The sequence below is a fragment of the Zonotrichia albicollis genome, chromosome 7 (genome assembly GCF_047830755.1).
Source record: "Zonotrichia albicollis isolate bZonAlb1 chromosome 7, bZonAlb1.hap1, whole genome shotgun sequence".
NCBI lineage: Eukaryota > Metazoa > Chordata > Aves > Passeriformes > Passerellidae > Zonotrichia > Zonotrichia albicollis.
Window position 1 is genome coordinate 43,180,222 of NC_133825.1, and position 18,422 is coordinate 43,198,643.

The 18,422-nt window shown below is 37.0% G+C and overlaps 1 protein-coding gene across 4 annotated transcripts in view; it reads left to right on the forward strand.

The window, feature by feature from the left end:
* The window catches only part of ATRNL1 (attractin like 1), a 438,168-nt gene that overhangs the window by 45,978 nt on the left and 373,768 nt on the right, over window positions 1–18,422 (forward strand). For all 4 annotated transcript variants that reach the window (XM_074545284.1, XM_074545285.1, XM_074545287.1 and 1 more), the window contains exons 3-7: window positions 1,708–1,821; window positions 2,289–2,417; window positions 5,427–5,635; window positions 15,161–15,335; window positions 16,415–16,502. In XM_074545284.1, coding sequence (XP_074401385.1) covers window positions 1,708–1,821; window positions 2,289–2,417; window positions 5,427–5,635; window positions 15,161–15,335; window positions 16,415–16,502 — 715 coding nt within the window. The remainder of the gene's footprint in view (window positions 1–1,707; window positions 1,822–2,288; window positions 2,418–5,426; window positions 5,636–15,160; window positions 15,336–16,414; window positions 16,503–18,422) is intronic.

The window sequence follows — 18,422 nt, forward strand, 5'->3', positions numbered from 1 at the left end:
TGGCAAAAATTAGGCTGACATTGATATATGGCTGGTGCTGCAGGCCCTCAAAACCCCGTGATAAATTTGTTGCATGTTTGAGTACCTTTGCATAAGTTCCAAAAGTAGTTACAGAATCCCTTTATTTAACTCATTACCTGACTTATTTAACTCATATCAGTGATAAATCAGCAATGGCCTCAAGCACAGAATGCTTATTCAGTTATGTGTTCCTCAAAAGTTAGTGCTTCTATAAAGTATTTTGTATTCTACAGTTCCTCATGTACTTAGTTTTGAATTAGTTTTATGCCTACAGTTTAGGTTCCTCATGCCTGTTGCTAATTTTCCAGTTTATGCAGCACAGAAACTCACAGACATGCCTGAAGAAATAATGAGACACATAAATTAGTGTGGCTAAGTGTTAATGGCACAAACTGGTTACATTTCAGGATGATTCCACCCCCCCAGGATATGGGTTAGGTTTTTGCTGACTCTAGTTCACAATTCTAGAAGAAAATGAACTCCTTCTGTACTTCCATGTTGTTATAATCTCAATTACCTTGGATATCTGCTCCACTGCTGCAGTTCAGAAATTATGTGTCTGATCTGACTTTGGTCTGCTTATATGCAGACAGTAATTTAAACAAAACAGCAATGAAGCTGTGAGTGTTTGCAAAATAATTTAAATTTTATTATCTAGAAGACCAAGCTATAACTGAATATTTGTCTGACCTAGCTAGGCTTCTCTTTTTGCTCAGGAATATTTGTACTGCACTGCACTAAAGTGGAAACACATCTCAGCCCCTCGGGCAAACTCTGCTTTGAAGCTGTTCCTCACTCCATTCCTCCTGCTCTCAGGAGATGGCAGAGTGGGGAGCTGGAGGAATCAATGTGCTGCACGGTCTGGGGAGGAGTAAGGCAACCAAATGTCAGCACACAAGGAATTCACATATGTGTATGATACTGAGTCTTAAAAAATGAACAAAGAGCTTTCTCCAAAGGATCTGTCACAAAACCCCACATGTTTTCCAAACTGACAAATTTTACTTAAGCCTGTCTACAGAGAGAGAACTACCAAGAAAATAATCATGATGTTTCATGGAATACATACACGCACACACACATATATATATGTATGTATGTATGTCTGGTAATTCTGTGATATGTAAAAATTCCCCTTTCAAAAAGTTTACAGATCCATTTGGACCTCAGCCAAAATGTCACTAGTGACATTTTCCACATGTTGGCAGAGGGTAGGAGGCAGGCACATGCACTAATACTGGTTCAATTTTAGATTTGTGTTTTAAGATTTTTATTTTCAATAATTAGTGTAATACTGGAAAGAGGATGTGTAGGTGATTTTATCTTGAAGGATTCTTTAAAGTTCATACTCCTGACATTGTAAAGTAAATTTAGTGTATTAAAATGAGATATTTTAATTGCTCTAAATTTGTGGTTCTGAACACTGATAAAATCTGGTGAAGTTACACTTCTCATTAACTTTAGGGATTATTAGCTGTGGACTGAATATGTTATTTTAAAATTTTCCAAGATAAAGGGAAATATTTGCTTGCCCTGGCTTTTGTTATTTAACACTTTGAAATATTTAATTACTACTCAAAATGTTTTAACAGAGTTACATTGGCATGATCAATTCTACTGTGACCTCTTGATCTTATGATCTCAATAATTTTGTAAATGTGTTACATCAATGTTCTTTTTTTTCAGCCCAAATGCAATACTAAGATTAAGATTTAATCACTTTGCCACAGAATGTAGCTGGGACCATATGTATGTATATGATGGAGATTCTATATATGCACCTTTAATAGCTGTATTTAGGTGAGTGTATTTACTAATATTACTGTCCATGTAGTCATGTATGGACATTTTCAGTTATTGGGGGGAAAAGTAACATTAGAGGCTTTAATATGTTTGTTAGAGTGCTTTCTTATCATAATATTATGGTATCATGTATGTAAATTTGTATTAGAATGCATTCCAAAACGTTAAAGTTTTGGTTAGATAATCATAGCAGAAACCCATTTTTTGGATACTTACTGCTGGCATTGAATGGAATGTTAATGCTTACACACAGACACTTTCCTGAAAATCCCTGACTTACCTTGCACATACATGGACAAGTTTTATATACCTTGTATACCTTTTATTAAAAAAAGTTTAAAAATTATATTTATGAGTAATCTTGTTTATATAGTTAACCAGCAGAATACCAAACTCCCTGTTTCCTTTTTTTTCCCCCTAAATATACAAAGATTGCTTAAAAACATTTTTCTTCTCTTTTCCAGTGGTCTGATAGTCCCTGAAGTGCGTGGAAATGAAACTGTTCCTGAGGTGGTTACTACATCTGGCTATGCATTGCTACACTTCTTTAGTGATGCTGCTTATAACCTAACAGGATTTAACATTTTTTATTCGTAAGTATTTCTGTACTAAGTAATTACCTTTGTTTTTTTCAATAGTATAAATGATACTCAGTGGTAAGTGTCCAAAACCAGGGAGCTGGGCTTGTAATAAATTATTAAGGTATGAGTTAGGGGAAAAAACCTCCTAGAGACAGAGTATGGTTTTTTTGAGTGAAGTCACATGGCCAATCCCAGAGTATGTTTTTCCTGTGCCATATGGAACTAGAATGTATCCCCTCCAGTGTTTATCCAACACATATAGTTGTCATATGGACTAGAAGGGAGATTATATCTGCTGTCATATAAATTCCCTTCTCTTGAACTGGGATCATCTGTTGCTTGATTTCTCTTGCTGAATATACTATGGCTTTTGAAACCTTCCAAACAGTTCCACTTGGATTTTTGTGCCAGCCTCAAAGATTTTATTCCATTTCTTTTCCTCTTCTTGGGTATTTCCCGTCCTGTTTTCCATCTCAATCTACACTCTGCCTTTGTAGATCTTATCTGCACTGTGTGTCTTTTAGTTTCTGTGATGGCAAAGTCTAATCTGATATGACCATGATTGCTTCATCTGGCAGACCTGAGCCTTTTCCTTTTTATATGCATCAGTTGTTTGCAACTTCTGTCTCCTTTGGGATGTTCACGTGACACAATGCAACATCTCTTTGTATTGCCTGCCTTGGCTCAAGAGGAGATTGCTTGGTCCTGTTGGACCTGTTTTTTCATGGGAGTTTTTCCATAACTGAAGATGTGCCTGCTGCTGTCCCTCAATCCCTTCAGATTCTGAAATAGCAGTTATTGGGATATGCTGGCCAGCACTGCATTTCTTATGTTGAAGTACATGCCGCATTTTTGTCATATTCTTTATTAATTTAAAATTCCTATTTGTGTTTCTGACCATAGCTTTGCTCTTGGCACAATACTTGGTATATTGTCTTTGGGAAGATTATTGCTGTAATTTGCAGCAGATTGCCCACCTTTGGCCACATAATAATAGCTATTGAAAGTTTTGGAAACCTCACTATATATATTGCATTGGAAATAGCAGTGTAGAACACTGGGTATTTTTAATTTTTGTCAGTTGACATCAGTAAAATGTAATCACCTGGCAGACTTTCTATTGTAATTAGTTACATTTTTCAGTTATCCCTGAAGCTTTTATTGCACGTTTTTATTTGTCTTGGGAGCAAATGGCAATTAGACTTGGCATTCTTAAGAAATGAGTGTATGTGCATTCTTTCATTACTTGGTAATGTGGTGCATGTTGCATATCATTACCTAATTTTTTTTGGGTAGATTTAAAATAAATGAAAAAACTTGCCAGTTTTTAATTCCATCACATTTATAACTCAGGAAATTCTATGTATTCTGTTCTTCTGTGTCTTTTATTGCAATGGATACTTTTAAAGCATTTTTAATGAACCAACAGTAACATTTTTATGATAAAGAAGTACCTACAATTGCTTTTTATGGCTGCATTAACTTTGCTTCTGTCACTGGTCTGTTGTACTCTGCTTCTCTTACCCTCTTCCTTACTTTTTGACTTCATCTTGATGGACCACTGTATTCCTTAATTTTGGGGAAGACAGAAACACAAAATCTGTGACCAAAGTGCCATTTCAGTAGCAAACAACTGTAATTACTTCAGAATAGTCTGAGTAAATTTTCTGTTCCTTGGAGTCAGGCAACTTTCTTCCAATTCTGCTGATCTAGTTTTTCTCATTTTGTTTGAATCCTTAATGAACCAGTTGGAGTGGGAAATGGTCTGCTTTCCAACTAACATCTCCTGGTGGAAAAACTTAACTGTTCACCCTCCTGCAGAACACTCCCTGTGAGGCTGGGGGAGAGGTTCCTCACAGCTGTAGCATACATCTGTTAATGCTTTCAATGGTTTTAATGCCATGTATGTTACCAACTAAAACCCCCAGGAGATTTGGAATGATGGTCAGATGTGGGATTTTCTGTATCAGTCCTTTGAGAAGTGAGTCTTTAGAAGACAAAAATGTTTCCTCGCTGTCCTACCACAACTACATTTTGTCAAAGGCCAGCCTTGAACAATTCTTTGCTAACTTTTAACAGCTCTTTCTTCATTCAGTAAGGAAGACCTTGAACAGTATCCATCTCACATCTGCAGGGAGTGGTCTGTATTATCATCAGAGGGTTGTAGTAACACTTTATTCTGAGTTTGCTGTGAGTCATTGAAAAGAGTTTCAAATCCTGCTTGGACTTCATCAGGCACACACTGCCTGAGTTCATGGAAACTCTTGGACACTCATATTCCATGTCCTCCATCTTCCCTCATTTCAAGGAGTTGCCTGCATTTCTGGAACCACTTTCCTTGATTTTGCACCCCAATTGCCTGTGATCTCAATGTTTGGTAGGGTGTATCACAGAAATGCTAACTCCCAGAACAGTCATAGACTTCTTTCAGCTTAGGCTCTCCTATTTTTGCATCTTGGACTGCAGAGTTAAGGTGGCTCTTTTTTTAAGGATTCAAAGAATGAAGTGCTACCTGTAAGTAGTTTCAGGATATTAGCCATCTTGTATTTTTCCTTACTTGTTCTTCCCTCTTTTATTCTCCCCAGATGTTAGGCAGACTGTTTATAGTATGGACCAAAGCTGCTCAGGAAAACCCTTTAACTGTATGCCTGTGTGGAGAGTTTATGCTCAATTACTTACAGTGTGGTTGTTTCTAGAGATAACAAGCATTTGAAAGGACTGAGTGCTTATACTGGAATGTAGGACAAAAATAGGTGGTGATCTGTCCAAGCAGGGCCTGTCCTTCTGCTTCATGTCAATATTTGTTGCAGTGCAAGGTATTCGTGATCCTGAGTGCATCAAAAATTTTGTATTTAAGACTGGATCAACACCTTTTGAGCTCATTTACCTGTAAAATGATCATTAAACTTGAGTTTTATCAGTAAATAGAATTTTTTCATGATAAAACATACTTTATCTAACAAATACTGCTGCAATACTGTCAGATATCTTACTTTTTTTTTTTTTTTTTTTTTTTTTCAGAATTAACTCTTGCCCTAATAACTGCTCAGAACATGGCAAGTGCACAACCAGTCTGTCTGTGCCGAGCCGGGTGTACTGTGAGTGTGACAAGTACTGGAAAGGGGAGGCCTGTGACATTCCCTATTGCAAAGCCAACTGTGGGAGTCCAGACCATGGCTACTGTGACCTGACAGGGGAGAAGCTCTGTGTCTGCAATGACAGCTGGCAAGGTAAGCTTTGCTTAGCTTTGTATCCAGGTGATTTGATTTTCTCCCTGCCCTCCTTTTAATGTCACATCATTGCATCATATTTTTAGTGTTTTCTGAAGTGAAGTAGCCACTGTCTGCTTTTTGTTGGGTATAATTTGTAGCAGCCTCTCAATGAAACAGGAAGGTGAACAGGAAGGTGCAAGACTGTCTGTGGGATAATGGATGTACTGTAAGCATGTGGTGCAGTTTTTCTCCCAGTACCATAGACCATTGTTTCTCATTACAGATAAATTATTTAGGATCCTAAATGTTTAATTCACTTGCTTTAATTGTGCTAGATGCTTGTGGATTTTTTGTTTTTATTGTTTACCACTTCTGTTACAAATCTCAATTGGCTTAGCTTGCTATGCTTAGGAATTGCCATTCTCTTAACAGAAATATTAAAATCCCTCCAGATTACTTAGCTGATATGCCTTCTTCTCATGACTTCCTGCCTCAGTTCTGTTTTATTGCTGTTTCTTTTGGCATGTCAAAGGAAATGACTTTTTAACTCCTATTAGCTGCCACACCTATTACTCCACAGTCATGATGAGATCTAATACATTTCACTTCTTAATAATTTATGAGTTGATCATTCAAAGGCAGTCTGTGCACCCACAGAAGGGAAGTGTTTTAGCATTATGGTTATTGAATGGAAATAGTGTAGACTTATTACTGAGTCCTTTAAAACCTTCCAGGACTGTAGTGCATAAAAAGATCCTGAAGGCTTAATCTCTGTCCAGAAGTTGTGAATAGAAATTGCAGCAAGACTATCATCCTTTTAGTTGTGCATGAATTCCTTGCAGTGTCAAATTGCTGAGTACAAAATGGGGAAATGTCACAGATCTTTGGAAATGCTTTTTAGGCTATACCTTCAGGTATAGTTAATTAGAAGTTTTAAGCACAAAATAGAATTAAAAATCTGACTACCATTGCTAATGCCTTCCTTTCACCTGGCATTTCTGTACCACATACTAGCTTCTCACTCTTTCCTACAGATCATATGAAGAGAATTTGCTTCATCATTCCTTGGATTTTCTCTGAATCTACATAGATTTCAATTTTTTTAAAATTCTGTCACAGATGAGGTGTATTGGATATATAATTGTTTTTCCTTACTAAATACCAAACTTTCCTTAAGCTCTGGGAGACAACTTTCATCTCTACTTTATTTCTTGATTTATTTATACCTGTACATTCTGTACTTTTTAATCTGATAATATCTTCTGTGCAGAGTATTTGCAATGATGGAATCATAAATTTTTCTTTTGCTGTCTGACAAGTTTTTCTTTTGTTTAGTAATTCAAACCAAGTGGCTGAAGGGTCTTGATTTGTATGCTTTAGGAGAGAATATCAGGTTTCATTTTTTATTGCTATTATCTTTTTATCTTATTTTGAGTGACTTTAGTGTCTGCATTAAAAAAAATCACTGAAGTGCATTGATTTGGATGTATGATAATTAGAATCCCTGATTCAGAATATAAATGTCAGATTTCCTATTTTTCTGCATAGAGTTTCTTTTACAATGGTGACATCTTGTGGTAGTCGTTGAAGGAGCAGCTCTGAAGAACATAAAAAAAAACACATTTAAAAGAAATATCCTGAGAAAAGGGAATACTTTAGGGTATTCTTTGGGATAGAATAACTTTTTTGAATAAAAAGTAGGATCCCCTGATTATTAGATATGTCTTGTGGAATTGAATACAAGGATCTTGTAGATATTTGCTTTATTCTATATTTCTATTTGGTTGTACAAATGTAGAAAAAAGCTTCCATATTAGACTTTTAGACTTTGAAGACAAATAATTGACATAATTTTTATTTTTAATATGTGTTTCATTTAAGAAAACATGCACTAGTTGAATGTATTGGGTTTTGGTTTTTTTTTTTAATCAAAGTATTTTTAATAATGCTAGTAATCTTAAATATTCCTGAAGTTGGTGTAAGAACAAAATTTAGTATTTACAGAAAATCTGGTTAATCTAAAATTTTCACCCAACGTAAGGGAGTCTGAACTTTTCAGACTAAGTATAATTTTCTTTGAGTTCTGTACCATAATACAGTGTCCCAATCCTGGTTAATCTGTCTTGATATTATCTAACACAAGGCTGTGGATGTAATTCAGGGAAGAAATAAATATGCCTCAAAACTACTGACTTGCTCTCTCTCTGGCTGAGACCAAACTGGTGGCTCTTGCACAATTTGACCGATTTAAGAATTTTATAGAAAAATGCTTTTGCTGAATATGTTTTCATAGCCTGAAGATTCTCTTTGATACCAGGAACACCATGTCTTGGATTGTTTCAAGCTATAAAGGAGAAGAGAGATTTCCAAACAGTTAAAAACTTCTGTGACAGGTGAAAACATTCAGGATGACTGAAAGGATACTTTAAAGAGGATTAAGTGGACTGTCTTTGAAATTGCTGAAAACATTGCTGACTCCTAGGTGTAGACAGGGAAAAAAAAAGAGCTGAAGGCTCTTGAAGTTGAGAGAAACTTTATTGATACTTTGATCACTGAACATCGGCACTGCAAGCAAAAGGGGAATCTATTAGAGAGGAATTACAGACTGTCTTTAAATTCATTTTAAAGAGGATGAGTAGGGTACCTTCAAGGCACATCTGATACTTCATGTTTATTTTGTTTTGGATTGCAATATGAGGTGGTTTGGAAACAGAGGAAGTGCTTTCCTTTTGTAAGAAACTACACCAAAAATGGGCTCTAGGGTTGCACATAATGCACTCTAGGGTTGCACATTATGCACACCAGCCCCAACCAGGCATTCAGCCCCAATCCAAAGTTAAAACACCAATAAAATTTCTGGAACATGTATAGTTAGTGGATTCTCCCTACAGAGCTGCTCCTAGCAGATAGAGATGTAGCAGAAGACCAGATTCTGAAATTAAACTAATTAACTTTGAAATAAATCCATTAGCAATTGAGGCAGCTTGAATTTTAGAACATCTCTCCAGGGAAAAAGAAGTCTTTCTGTAAGGAGAAGAGTAAACAATGAAAGTATAAAAGGAGCTATGACTACTGCAGTGTAAATCAGTGTTTTGCTTGCTTGGTACTATGGCATCATGAGTGTGCCCAGAACAAGTCTGTCAAAGTCTGTCTAACTCAGGTTATCCTGAAAGGACTCACTGGATTTGGGGTTGTTCCCACTTTTGAGCAGAAGGCTTTGATGTGAAACTCTCGTCTGGCCTGCCTTATTCCCCAGCGGTGACATTGAGCAAAGCTGTGCTGGGTTAGTGAAACTGGTGGGGAAGGTTTCAGATGGGGGCTCAGGCAGCAGCAGGTGAAATGCAGCACTGGGAAGAGCTTGTGCCAAATGCCTGGAGATCTGAAATCTGAGGTTTTGGCCTGTTTGGCCTGGATGTTCTTGAGCAAAAAGCACACAAGTCTGTGTGTCTTCAGAGATGAGGACCTGTGATGTAACATTTGCTTTGGACAGGCCTTTTTTTGGAAGAAAAAAGAAAATAGAAGCAGGTTTCTCATAAACACTGTTCTGCCCAGTGATCATGCCTTTTTTGTTTCAGTTTTACTTTTCAGGTCATCTCCTGGTCAAGTATCAATTCAGAAAGGAGAAACTGCAATTTTACAGTCTGAGAAATGTCCTTTTAAATATATGTGCATTTATACTGTATATGCATATAAAGACACATATCCAAGGAACATTTTTGTCCCTCAATTTTAAGTTAAAATCCTATTTCTGTGCTCCATGTTTGTAGATTTTTTTAGTGTTGATCATAGAAATGAGAGCTGTCTAAGAAAAGTTTATGTCTATAGAATTGCTAGGAAGGAATTATCTTGTAAGGAATAGTTATTTCATATGTACTGGAAATGTTTTTCAGATTTATCTTCAGGTGGAATTTAACAACTTGATAAGCCTTCTTGGAGGACTGTGCAGTTTGTAAACAAAATATAGCTATTGTAATTAGAAATTTAATGTCTGAAAATTGTGTGAGAAAAGTCAAGTGTCTTTATTGCAAGAGAAAGAACATCATAGGTAAATGAAGAGACAGCTGCAGTTTTAAATACCTTTATGATGTCATTTGACAATTAGTGAAAGCAAATTCAGCAGAATTTATTTGTTTCACTAAATGGCTGCATTAATGGGGTTGATAATGCTCTTTGTGTCTAATTAGGATGAGATTTAGGAAGGGAGTCCCCTGCTATTTGTGAGTTTTAATGAAGAATGTAATCCATTTAGAATAAATCTATGACCTAAATGTTTATTAAAAAAGCATACTCTTAAATGTATGAAAATAGAACTTGATTAAAATAATGAGCCCAAGCAATACTTTGCCCTGAATACAAGAAGTAGATGGTGCTGATCTCCCTGATAAGGTAAGATACAAAATTTACTTTATAATCTGTAGCACCTTCATTTAAGAATAGGAAGAAAGTGATTAATGCAGCTCAAAACCTGTTAACTTCATTTCAGCACTGTGTAGAGTTAGAGACCATAACTTGAGGAAAGAAATAATGAAACATATATTGTGATTAATAACAGAACAGTTGAAATCTGAATTTATCAGCGTAGGTCATACAGAGATAGTTTGTAAGAAAATTGACATGAAAATGCAATATATTTTGTCTGAACTTCAGCATTTGATGACAGGAAATCATTGAAAATGAAGAGTGCAGTGGGTACACAAGGATACAGTAAGGGGAACTCAGCTGCTTCATCATGAATTGTGAGTGGGTGTGTTGAACACATATGGAAAGTTATCAATGCTCCTTGAAGGCTGATCTTGGGACTGATAGTGTTACATAATTTTTTGTAATCTACGTATAATGCTGCTAATGAAATCTGGTAATACAGAGGAGGAGGGTACTTAAAATACGAAGTAGAACCAGAATATCCTGCGAAAAAGTCTGCAAATAATGTGTAGGATTTAATTACTTCAGTATAAATTGTAAATTAATACATTTAGAGACTAAGAGCATTAAGAATTTGTTTTATAGTCTGGGATTGAGATGTAGAAAGTGACATGGGAGAAAACTTGCTTGTCTATCTCAATTAGAGCATGAACTAATTAACATTATTACTTTTATATGCTCTGCAAACTCCAAAGTGCCAAGAGTACTGGTAGGATGATCACTCATAGAAGTTCCAGTTTAATATATGAAAGCATTTGTAGTATGCTTCATTTTTTTAATTACAGTTTTATGAATACAGATAGAAACAGACTCAAGCAGGAGAAATGGACAGGGCTATGGAAGGCACTAACAGAGCATGATTGGTTTGTTTAAACAAATAAAATCAAGGCTGGGAGGGAAGAGTGTTGCTGTTTATAAGCATTTCTAGGGTGTATAGACAGACCAGGTCTTTAAGTACAGTGATAACAACACTGGTAGAAGAAAAATTAGGCTAAACTGGTCATCAATATGCCATTTAAGATTTGGGAGGAGGCTTTTGTTGAAGTTTTCTATAAGTTGTTAGCAAAGATACCGGAGCTTGGTACCTTGCAGCCATTAGGATGGAGTCTCAGAACCTCTAGTCCAGTGGGTATTGTCACCTACAGCTGATCTCAAAGTTCCTGCTTCTTTTAGAGCCTGCAGAGCAAAACCTGTTTTTGTTTAAGATGACAGATCTCATGTGGTGTCTACCAGAGACTGTACTTGTTCTCAGTCATGGAAGACTAGGAAAGCTTTTCCTACTCCTAGCAGACAATGCTGTGACATCTGGCCTTATCTCCTGTGCCAGCCTTGTTGATCTTGAGTGTGGGATCTGTTAAAGGATGCAGTGGAGCTGTACCCACCCATGGCAGGCCCTGCAGCCCTTCTGGCTGCCCTGCTCAGACTGAGCCTGGGCATCTCCCATGCCAGGTGGCCTTGGGTGATCCCCTCTTCCTGCCTGAGGAGACAAACAGGGCTGAGGAGCAGCACACAGCACCCAGGGGCACTTCAAGAACTGCATCAGCTCATGTGCTTTAGGATTTCTGTCATTCCTGGAGGAGCTTGAGTCCTGGCACAGCTTGCTGCCCTGCTGCTGTAGCTGTAGCTGGACACCTCACCAGGATCTCTCTGCCTGCCATTGAGTCTCATTTTCAGCAAGGCTGTTTGCAGGAAAGGAGAAATACTTACTTCCAGTATGGATATTGCAGAGCTGTGCAGGGGCAGTGTGGGGATACATGGGTGCACCTACTGTAAAATGCCTAGAAGGAATTACTGAGCCATTCCAGCACAACTGAGCTGACTGTAGGACTGGTTTCAATCACTGAGATGTGGTGGTTGAAAAATTACATTAATGTAATAATTCTCAATTCATATGATCAGACAAACAAAACCAGAAAAAACAACAAATACTTTTAAAATTGCTTTGATTAGATGGCATGAAGAGCACCGTGAAATTTAGATTCAACACATCAACACTTCTGCTTTTTTCTTCTGTGCTCGCAAAGGAAAAGATTTGGTTTGAAGACAGTAGATGATGTTTAGTCATTTAGGTGGAAATTGATCTTATGACTTAAACTACTGGAACAGATTGTTACTATGGCTTTCCATGAAACTCCTCAATAAATAGAAATTAGATTATGTCTTTTGTGTGGTGGGGATAAATTGCTTTTTTAAACCTATAGAGTTTTTTCCTACCTTAGAGGATAACGTAATTGACTTCTAGTTCAGGTTTATAAAGTTGTTTGCTGTTTTTAAAGCATTCCCCCCTCCACCCCCAGTGGATTGACTGACACATTAGGAAGATAAGAAAGAAACTCAATTTTAAATGAATAGAGAAAAATCATATTTGCATAAAACATAACAAACCATATTTTTCATTATCTTTGTTCTGCAGCTGTAGTGCTCCTTGTTGCACAGAAAGCATGTATTTAGTGAATGTAATGTTTCTGAAGAGAATATGTATTTTTGCTGAAATAATGGTGTATGTATTCAAGTAGGAAAATCTATAAATGCTATTCATAAATCCTACACTTACCTTGTTTTTATAAAGCGATAGCCATACAAAAGAATTTGCTTTTAAAATGATGTTTTGATAGAGGCCAGCACTATTCTATTGTTCTGCCTTTCTGCAGCTGTATACTCCATTTCTGTCCCGATTGAGAGATAACGTGGTCAGCCCTTGCCCATGGCAGAGGGGCTGGAGCTGGGTGATCCTTAAGGCTCCTTCCAGCCCGAGGCTTTCTGTGACTCTGTGGCACAGTGGTGTTTCTGCTTCCCTCTCACCTTTCCTGCCGTTCAGGTCTGACGGAGCACTGAGGCTGGAGGAGGGCTGTCTGTGGCACCTTTCCATCACTGATCCGGCTGAGATTTTTGCATTCTTAGCTGAGTATGAGGCGGTTTTCCTGCGTTCATTTAATTGCAGCCGGTGCCCGGTATCTGTGTCGGATGTGCCGCAGGAATTCCGGCTCCGCTCCCCACTCGCCACCAGGGGTCCCTGCTGGCCGCCACATCCCGAAGGCTGGCAGGGATCCGGCTGCTCCTCCTGACCTGCAGGCGCCGTTTCCATCATTTTCAGCTCTTCCCTGATCAAAGAATACTTAATCAATTGTTTATTTTAAAGCCCTTTTATATTCAAATTGTTTCCTCCGGTGATTTACCAAAATCACGATTTTGCTGAGGTTACAATTCTATTATAGTATCAATTATTAATGCTTAAGAAATAATACACTGAATTGTTCATGCTCTCATTAGAACTCATTGAGATAACATTAATCTTTTCTGAGGAGAAGGTATAATGAACTATGGGAATTGAGTGTCTCCATCGTTTAGTGAATGGAAGGTAATTTGGATACAAGTGGACATCATTCTTCTGTAGTATACTAGGAAAAGTTGACAGCTGGCTATGTACACTTTGCATGCCTGGTTGTTGTGTATAGGAAGTAACTGTAACAATTTGCCCCCAAAATGACAATAAACATTGGAAAAACATTATCTCCCTCTGCTCCCATTCCCCCAAGATAATGTTTTAAAATTATTGTAAACTTGCTTATTACTTATTTAGCGTACTTAGCCAACTTCAGCGTCTCTCTGTTCTAAAATTGTCTGATCTCTCCTTGACAAATGTAAATATTTGCATCTGGAGCACCCTTTGCCAGGGGAGTATCCTGGCCAAAGAGATCTGATACTTTTTACATGAAGAGCTGTCTCCTCTTGTTTGCTTTGAACATGGCTTCCTCAAGCTGCATTTCATAGAACTCAGCTCTTTATATTCAGAGAGACTGTAGGCTCTTCATATCCACCCTCTTTTTGTCACTTATTTTATAGACATTTATAATTCACTTCCAAATTTCGTGTTTTTCCAAGTGAAAAAGTCACTGGTTCAAAGGAATTCAGTGGTTTCTGTAATTGAAACATCCTTATTACACTTCTGTAAACAGTGTCCAGCACTAATCTCTTCTTTTTAAGTAGGACACAGTTTTCTAAGGTTACACAAGCCACAGATTTATGCAGTGGGGTAACAGGATTCTTGATTCTGACACGATTCTTTATTTTGACCATTGCTCAGTGGTGATGTAATATTTTCATGAGCTATCCTGAAATGATCCTAAAATGTACTTTACTTAACTTTCAATTTAACTATGTTGAATTTTGTGTATTGTTTTATTATTCAGTCGCATGGTCAGACAGGAGCTTGTTCTGTGGTTCTTCAAAGGCCCTGAAATAACAACCTTTATCAGCAATATATATATATATATATATATATATATATATATATATATATATATATATATGCACACATATCCCTATATATTCAGGTTTTACATAAGATCTAGAGCATAAACTGATGATGAAGCAATCTCATTTTTGTTATCATGGAGCAAATAAATAATTGATTTTGCTGTTCATGATTGTAATAGTCCTATAGCTAAAGAAATGTTGCAATTTTCTGACTTTTCTTACTTTGACAAAAATGATTGGCTGAAATGTATTTGAAAATTGTATGTAGTAATTGTGGGTTTGGTGGCTTTGTATAATAGTCTATAAAATGTTATAAAATTTAAATATTCAAATCATTATTTTGATAAAGCACTTGATAGTGTATTTTCATCTTGAAAAATGGTGCAGAATGGCATTTCCAAAGGGAAAGCTTTACTTCTAAGACTTAATATAGTATAATGCATTTTGTAACTTAATTTACTGTAATATTATTTGCTTTGATATACACTTATTCTGATTCAAATACAGTATAGTTTTTCTCCAAAGGTAACATAGAGTGCTGAAAGTTTTAAATCTATATGATAGGTCATTTAAAAATGTGACGCTTTGTGCCTTTCTTTCAATGTGTGACTCACAGTCTCTTTTCTGAGAAGACTGTGGAAATGAACTGTTATTATTTGAGCTAATCTAATGCTTTCAATTAGATTGACATCCCATGTTGTCAATTTTTTCATTGAGCATCTGTTAAACATAAAAGTGTACACCATATTTTATCAAAATGAGCAATCCTGACATCTGTAATTAAGCCTCCCCTGTTTCTGCTTTATTGGCTTTAACATCCCCGTCTAACAGATTGCACAAATTGCACATTTGTTTACAAAACAGGCCCAGATTGTTCTCTGAACGTCCCCTCCACGGAGTCCTACTGGATCCTGCCCAACGTGAAGCCCTTCAGCCCCTCTGTGGGCCGTGCCTCCCACAAGGCCGTCCTCCACGGCAAGTTCATGTGGGTGATCGGTGGCTACACCTTCAACTACAGCTCCTTCCAAATGGTGTTGAAGTGAGTGATTTCTCCTTTCTCTTGGGGCTTGGGGAAAACAGATCTTAGCAGGGAGGGACCTGCTATGTTCTAATTGAGCTGGAAGGTTTCTATCTCTTTTAGATTCTTTGTTAATGGTCTTATTTTATGCTTGTGATTTTCTTATGATTATAGAAAGTGAAAATATGGGCAACATCAAATATGTATTTATATGTAGTTTATTTTGAAAAACTGCAAAACAAAGGGAGCTTTGTGGTGACAAAATAGTGAAAAAAATTCACTGCTGATATTTTCACACAGTACATTTTGAAAGCCATGTTCATTACTGATATTAATTCATGGTTTTACAGGGCACTTTTATTTAGTGCTTGCACTTTACCTACTGGTGCCATGCCAGTAGGGTCAGGCAGGTCACCTGTATTCCACTTTTTTATACTTATGGCAGTTTGTGTGTGTATTTGACCACCTATTACAGACAAAGTTGAAGCAGCTGTTGTAAATAGGACCCAGGTGATTTGGATGGTGACTTCATATGCAGAGGCCCGAAATGTGGCAAATGCAAGTGTTAGGTTCTCTTTATTAGCATATTATTAGCATGTTTACTTCTTCTGTTGTTGGCTACCTATTCCTTTCTTCCACACATTTCAATCATACAAAACAAATCCCATAATCTTTTGGATTTCTCTTTTCCACCTTTATAATTTTTTTACCTCTCTCTTATCTAATGTTATGCATTAATTAATTAATAAAAATGTAATGGAAATTAAAATCAACCATATATTTAAGAGGGTTCCCAACAGTAAATCTTCAGAGTAGTGCAAAAGCATGGGGCATGAGTAGTTTGGTGGGGTGGGGTTTTTTACATGATTTAGAGCAAGTCTTGTGGTTTTTGTTAGTTACTCCTGTTTTCTGAGATTGTTGATGAGTCCCTTACAGAGGTGCTCCTGTTCTGCTTAAGGAAAATTTAGTGCACTGTTCTAATAGTTCAAAGGATTGTGTTGCCCCACTAACAAATTACCCTGTTAGAGTTAGTTTGAACATACAAGCCCTTCTATTTCATCTGCAGGTTGAAAATGTTTCTTTTTCTGTTTCTCTTCTAGCTACAATTTGGAAAGCAGTATATGGAATGTAGTGCCTGTATCCAAAGGGCCACTTCAGAGATACGGACATACTCTTGCTTTGTATCAGGTTTGGACTCTTCAGTGTTCTGTATAATAAATTTATATCTGTGTGCTGTTAGTGATCTTAAAATGAGTCACCATGAATGGAGACTTTTGAGGATAATTTAATTTCTAAATATTTTTTATTAATATTTTCTTCTTCAGTGCTTAGGTTTATTGCATGGTTTTTGGAACAGAGACTGTACAGTACTTCTCAATCACTTTGCTGACCATAAATCTTCTGAGCTAAAGCTGCCAGTAGAAGGCAGAGGAGTGTGTGAGATGTAATTGGGGTTGTGGGCAGGGCTCTGGCTCACCAGGCACCATGCCCAGGGGCTGAGCCCCACAGGCAGAGCCACTGCTGGTAGCAGGGACCTTTGGCAGTGCCATGGCAAGCGATGGCCCAGGTGTGGGGAGTGCTCAGGGAATCCAGGAGCACAAGGAAACAGGACTGGAGAGAAGGCTCCAACTTATGCCTGAGGGGGCTATCAGGGAGACAAGCTGCAGAGGGTGACAGGCTTGTTAACTGTGACAGAGAAATTCAGAATTGCTGTCACCAATTTTCCTTTGTTTGCATAAGGCAGTGCCAGCAGGGCAGGACAAACAGGATCGCATAAAGTCAAACCTGAGTGTTCATCTCGCCTGGTAACACCTCTTGAATAATGGTAACAGTGCATGCCTAGGGAAGAATGTGAGAAAAAATGATGGGAACTTACAGAAGCTTCCTCAGAATACTGTCCTACTTTGCAGCTGGGATTTCCTAAAATAGTGTAGTGTTTTTGTGGAAAAATTATGAATTCCTGTTGTTTATTGTTTGGTTTTTTTTCAATTTTGGACCATGTATTTATTTTAACATTGACATCATCCTGTGCCTAAGAATTCCAAAACATTTTTTTAAGAAATAAAATATTTTCAGGAACTGATACTAGTTGGTTTAATTTTGATAATCCCTACTTCTTATTCTCCATTTATTTCCTCATACTACTTATGATATTCTGTAAGACCATCACACACTCCACCATTTCTTTTTCATACTGAAAATACCTTGTGTTTTTAATAATACTTCATACATTGGGTAATGTTGTACCATTGTCTTTACCTCTTCTAATTCAGTTATTTCCCTTTTGAAAAAGGAGGAATCGCAGTCTATAGTGTGTTCTTACCTCAGAGATTGATGTCATAGGGAATTCAGGGTCTACAGATAGGGGGTAGCTCTTTAATTTCTTCAGAACTGATTCCAGGGACATTCTCTGCTAGCTTGTGGAGTTTTTTCCCCTACATTAACTTTCTGTTTTTAGTTTTTGCTATGGAAATACCTGTAAAGTCTACCATGAAGGGACAGTTAACCTCATTTTATTGCTATGGCTTTCTCTTCTCAGAATACTCGTTCAGTCTGATGGCACCATAAAGTATCTAGGTAGTTGTATTGCTAATGCATTTGAAAAGTGATGTCTTGGTACTTCATATATAAATTCAGTAGGCATCTCATTAAGGTATTTCATAGCTTGCTTTGGTGTGAGCCTCTCTTTTAATCCAGCGAAGTTTCTGAACTTTACTTTTTCTTCTAAATTTCCATTACTCTTCTGTTAAGTTAAACTTTATTTATTTTGTTGTTTGTAATAGAAAGTTTTGTTTTCTTTTTCAAATATTATATATTCTTGTAATCTGAGCAAAAATGTCTTAAAATGTATTACATTTAATTTTTTCACATTTTTTCGTATTTTTCTTTTAAAGATTTTGCCCTTTTAGTTGTACATTTTAGTTTCTTTTTATGTTTGGGCTCCTTTTACACAGTGAGTGCTTCCTCCAAGTTAAGAGGAATTTAGGGCATGGGCTGATATTTTGTTTTGTGTTGTTTTCCTGGCATCTGTTCTTACAGAGATGTTGAATCTGTGTGTGGCATGGTGAATATTGCAGAGGTGTTTTCAGTAGTAATATGAACTAGGTT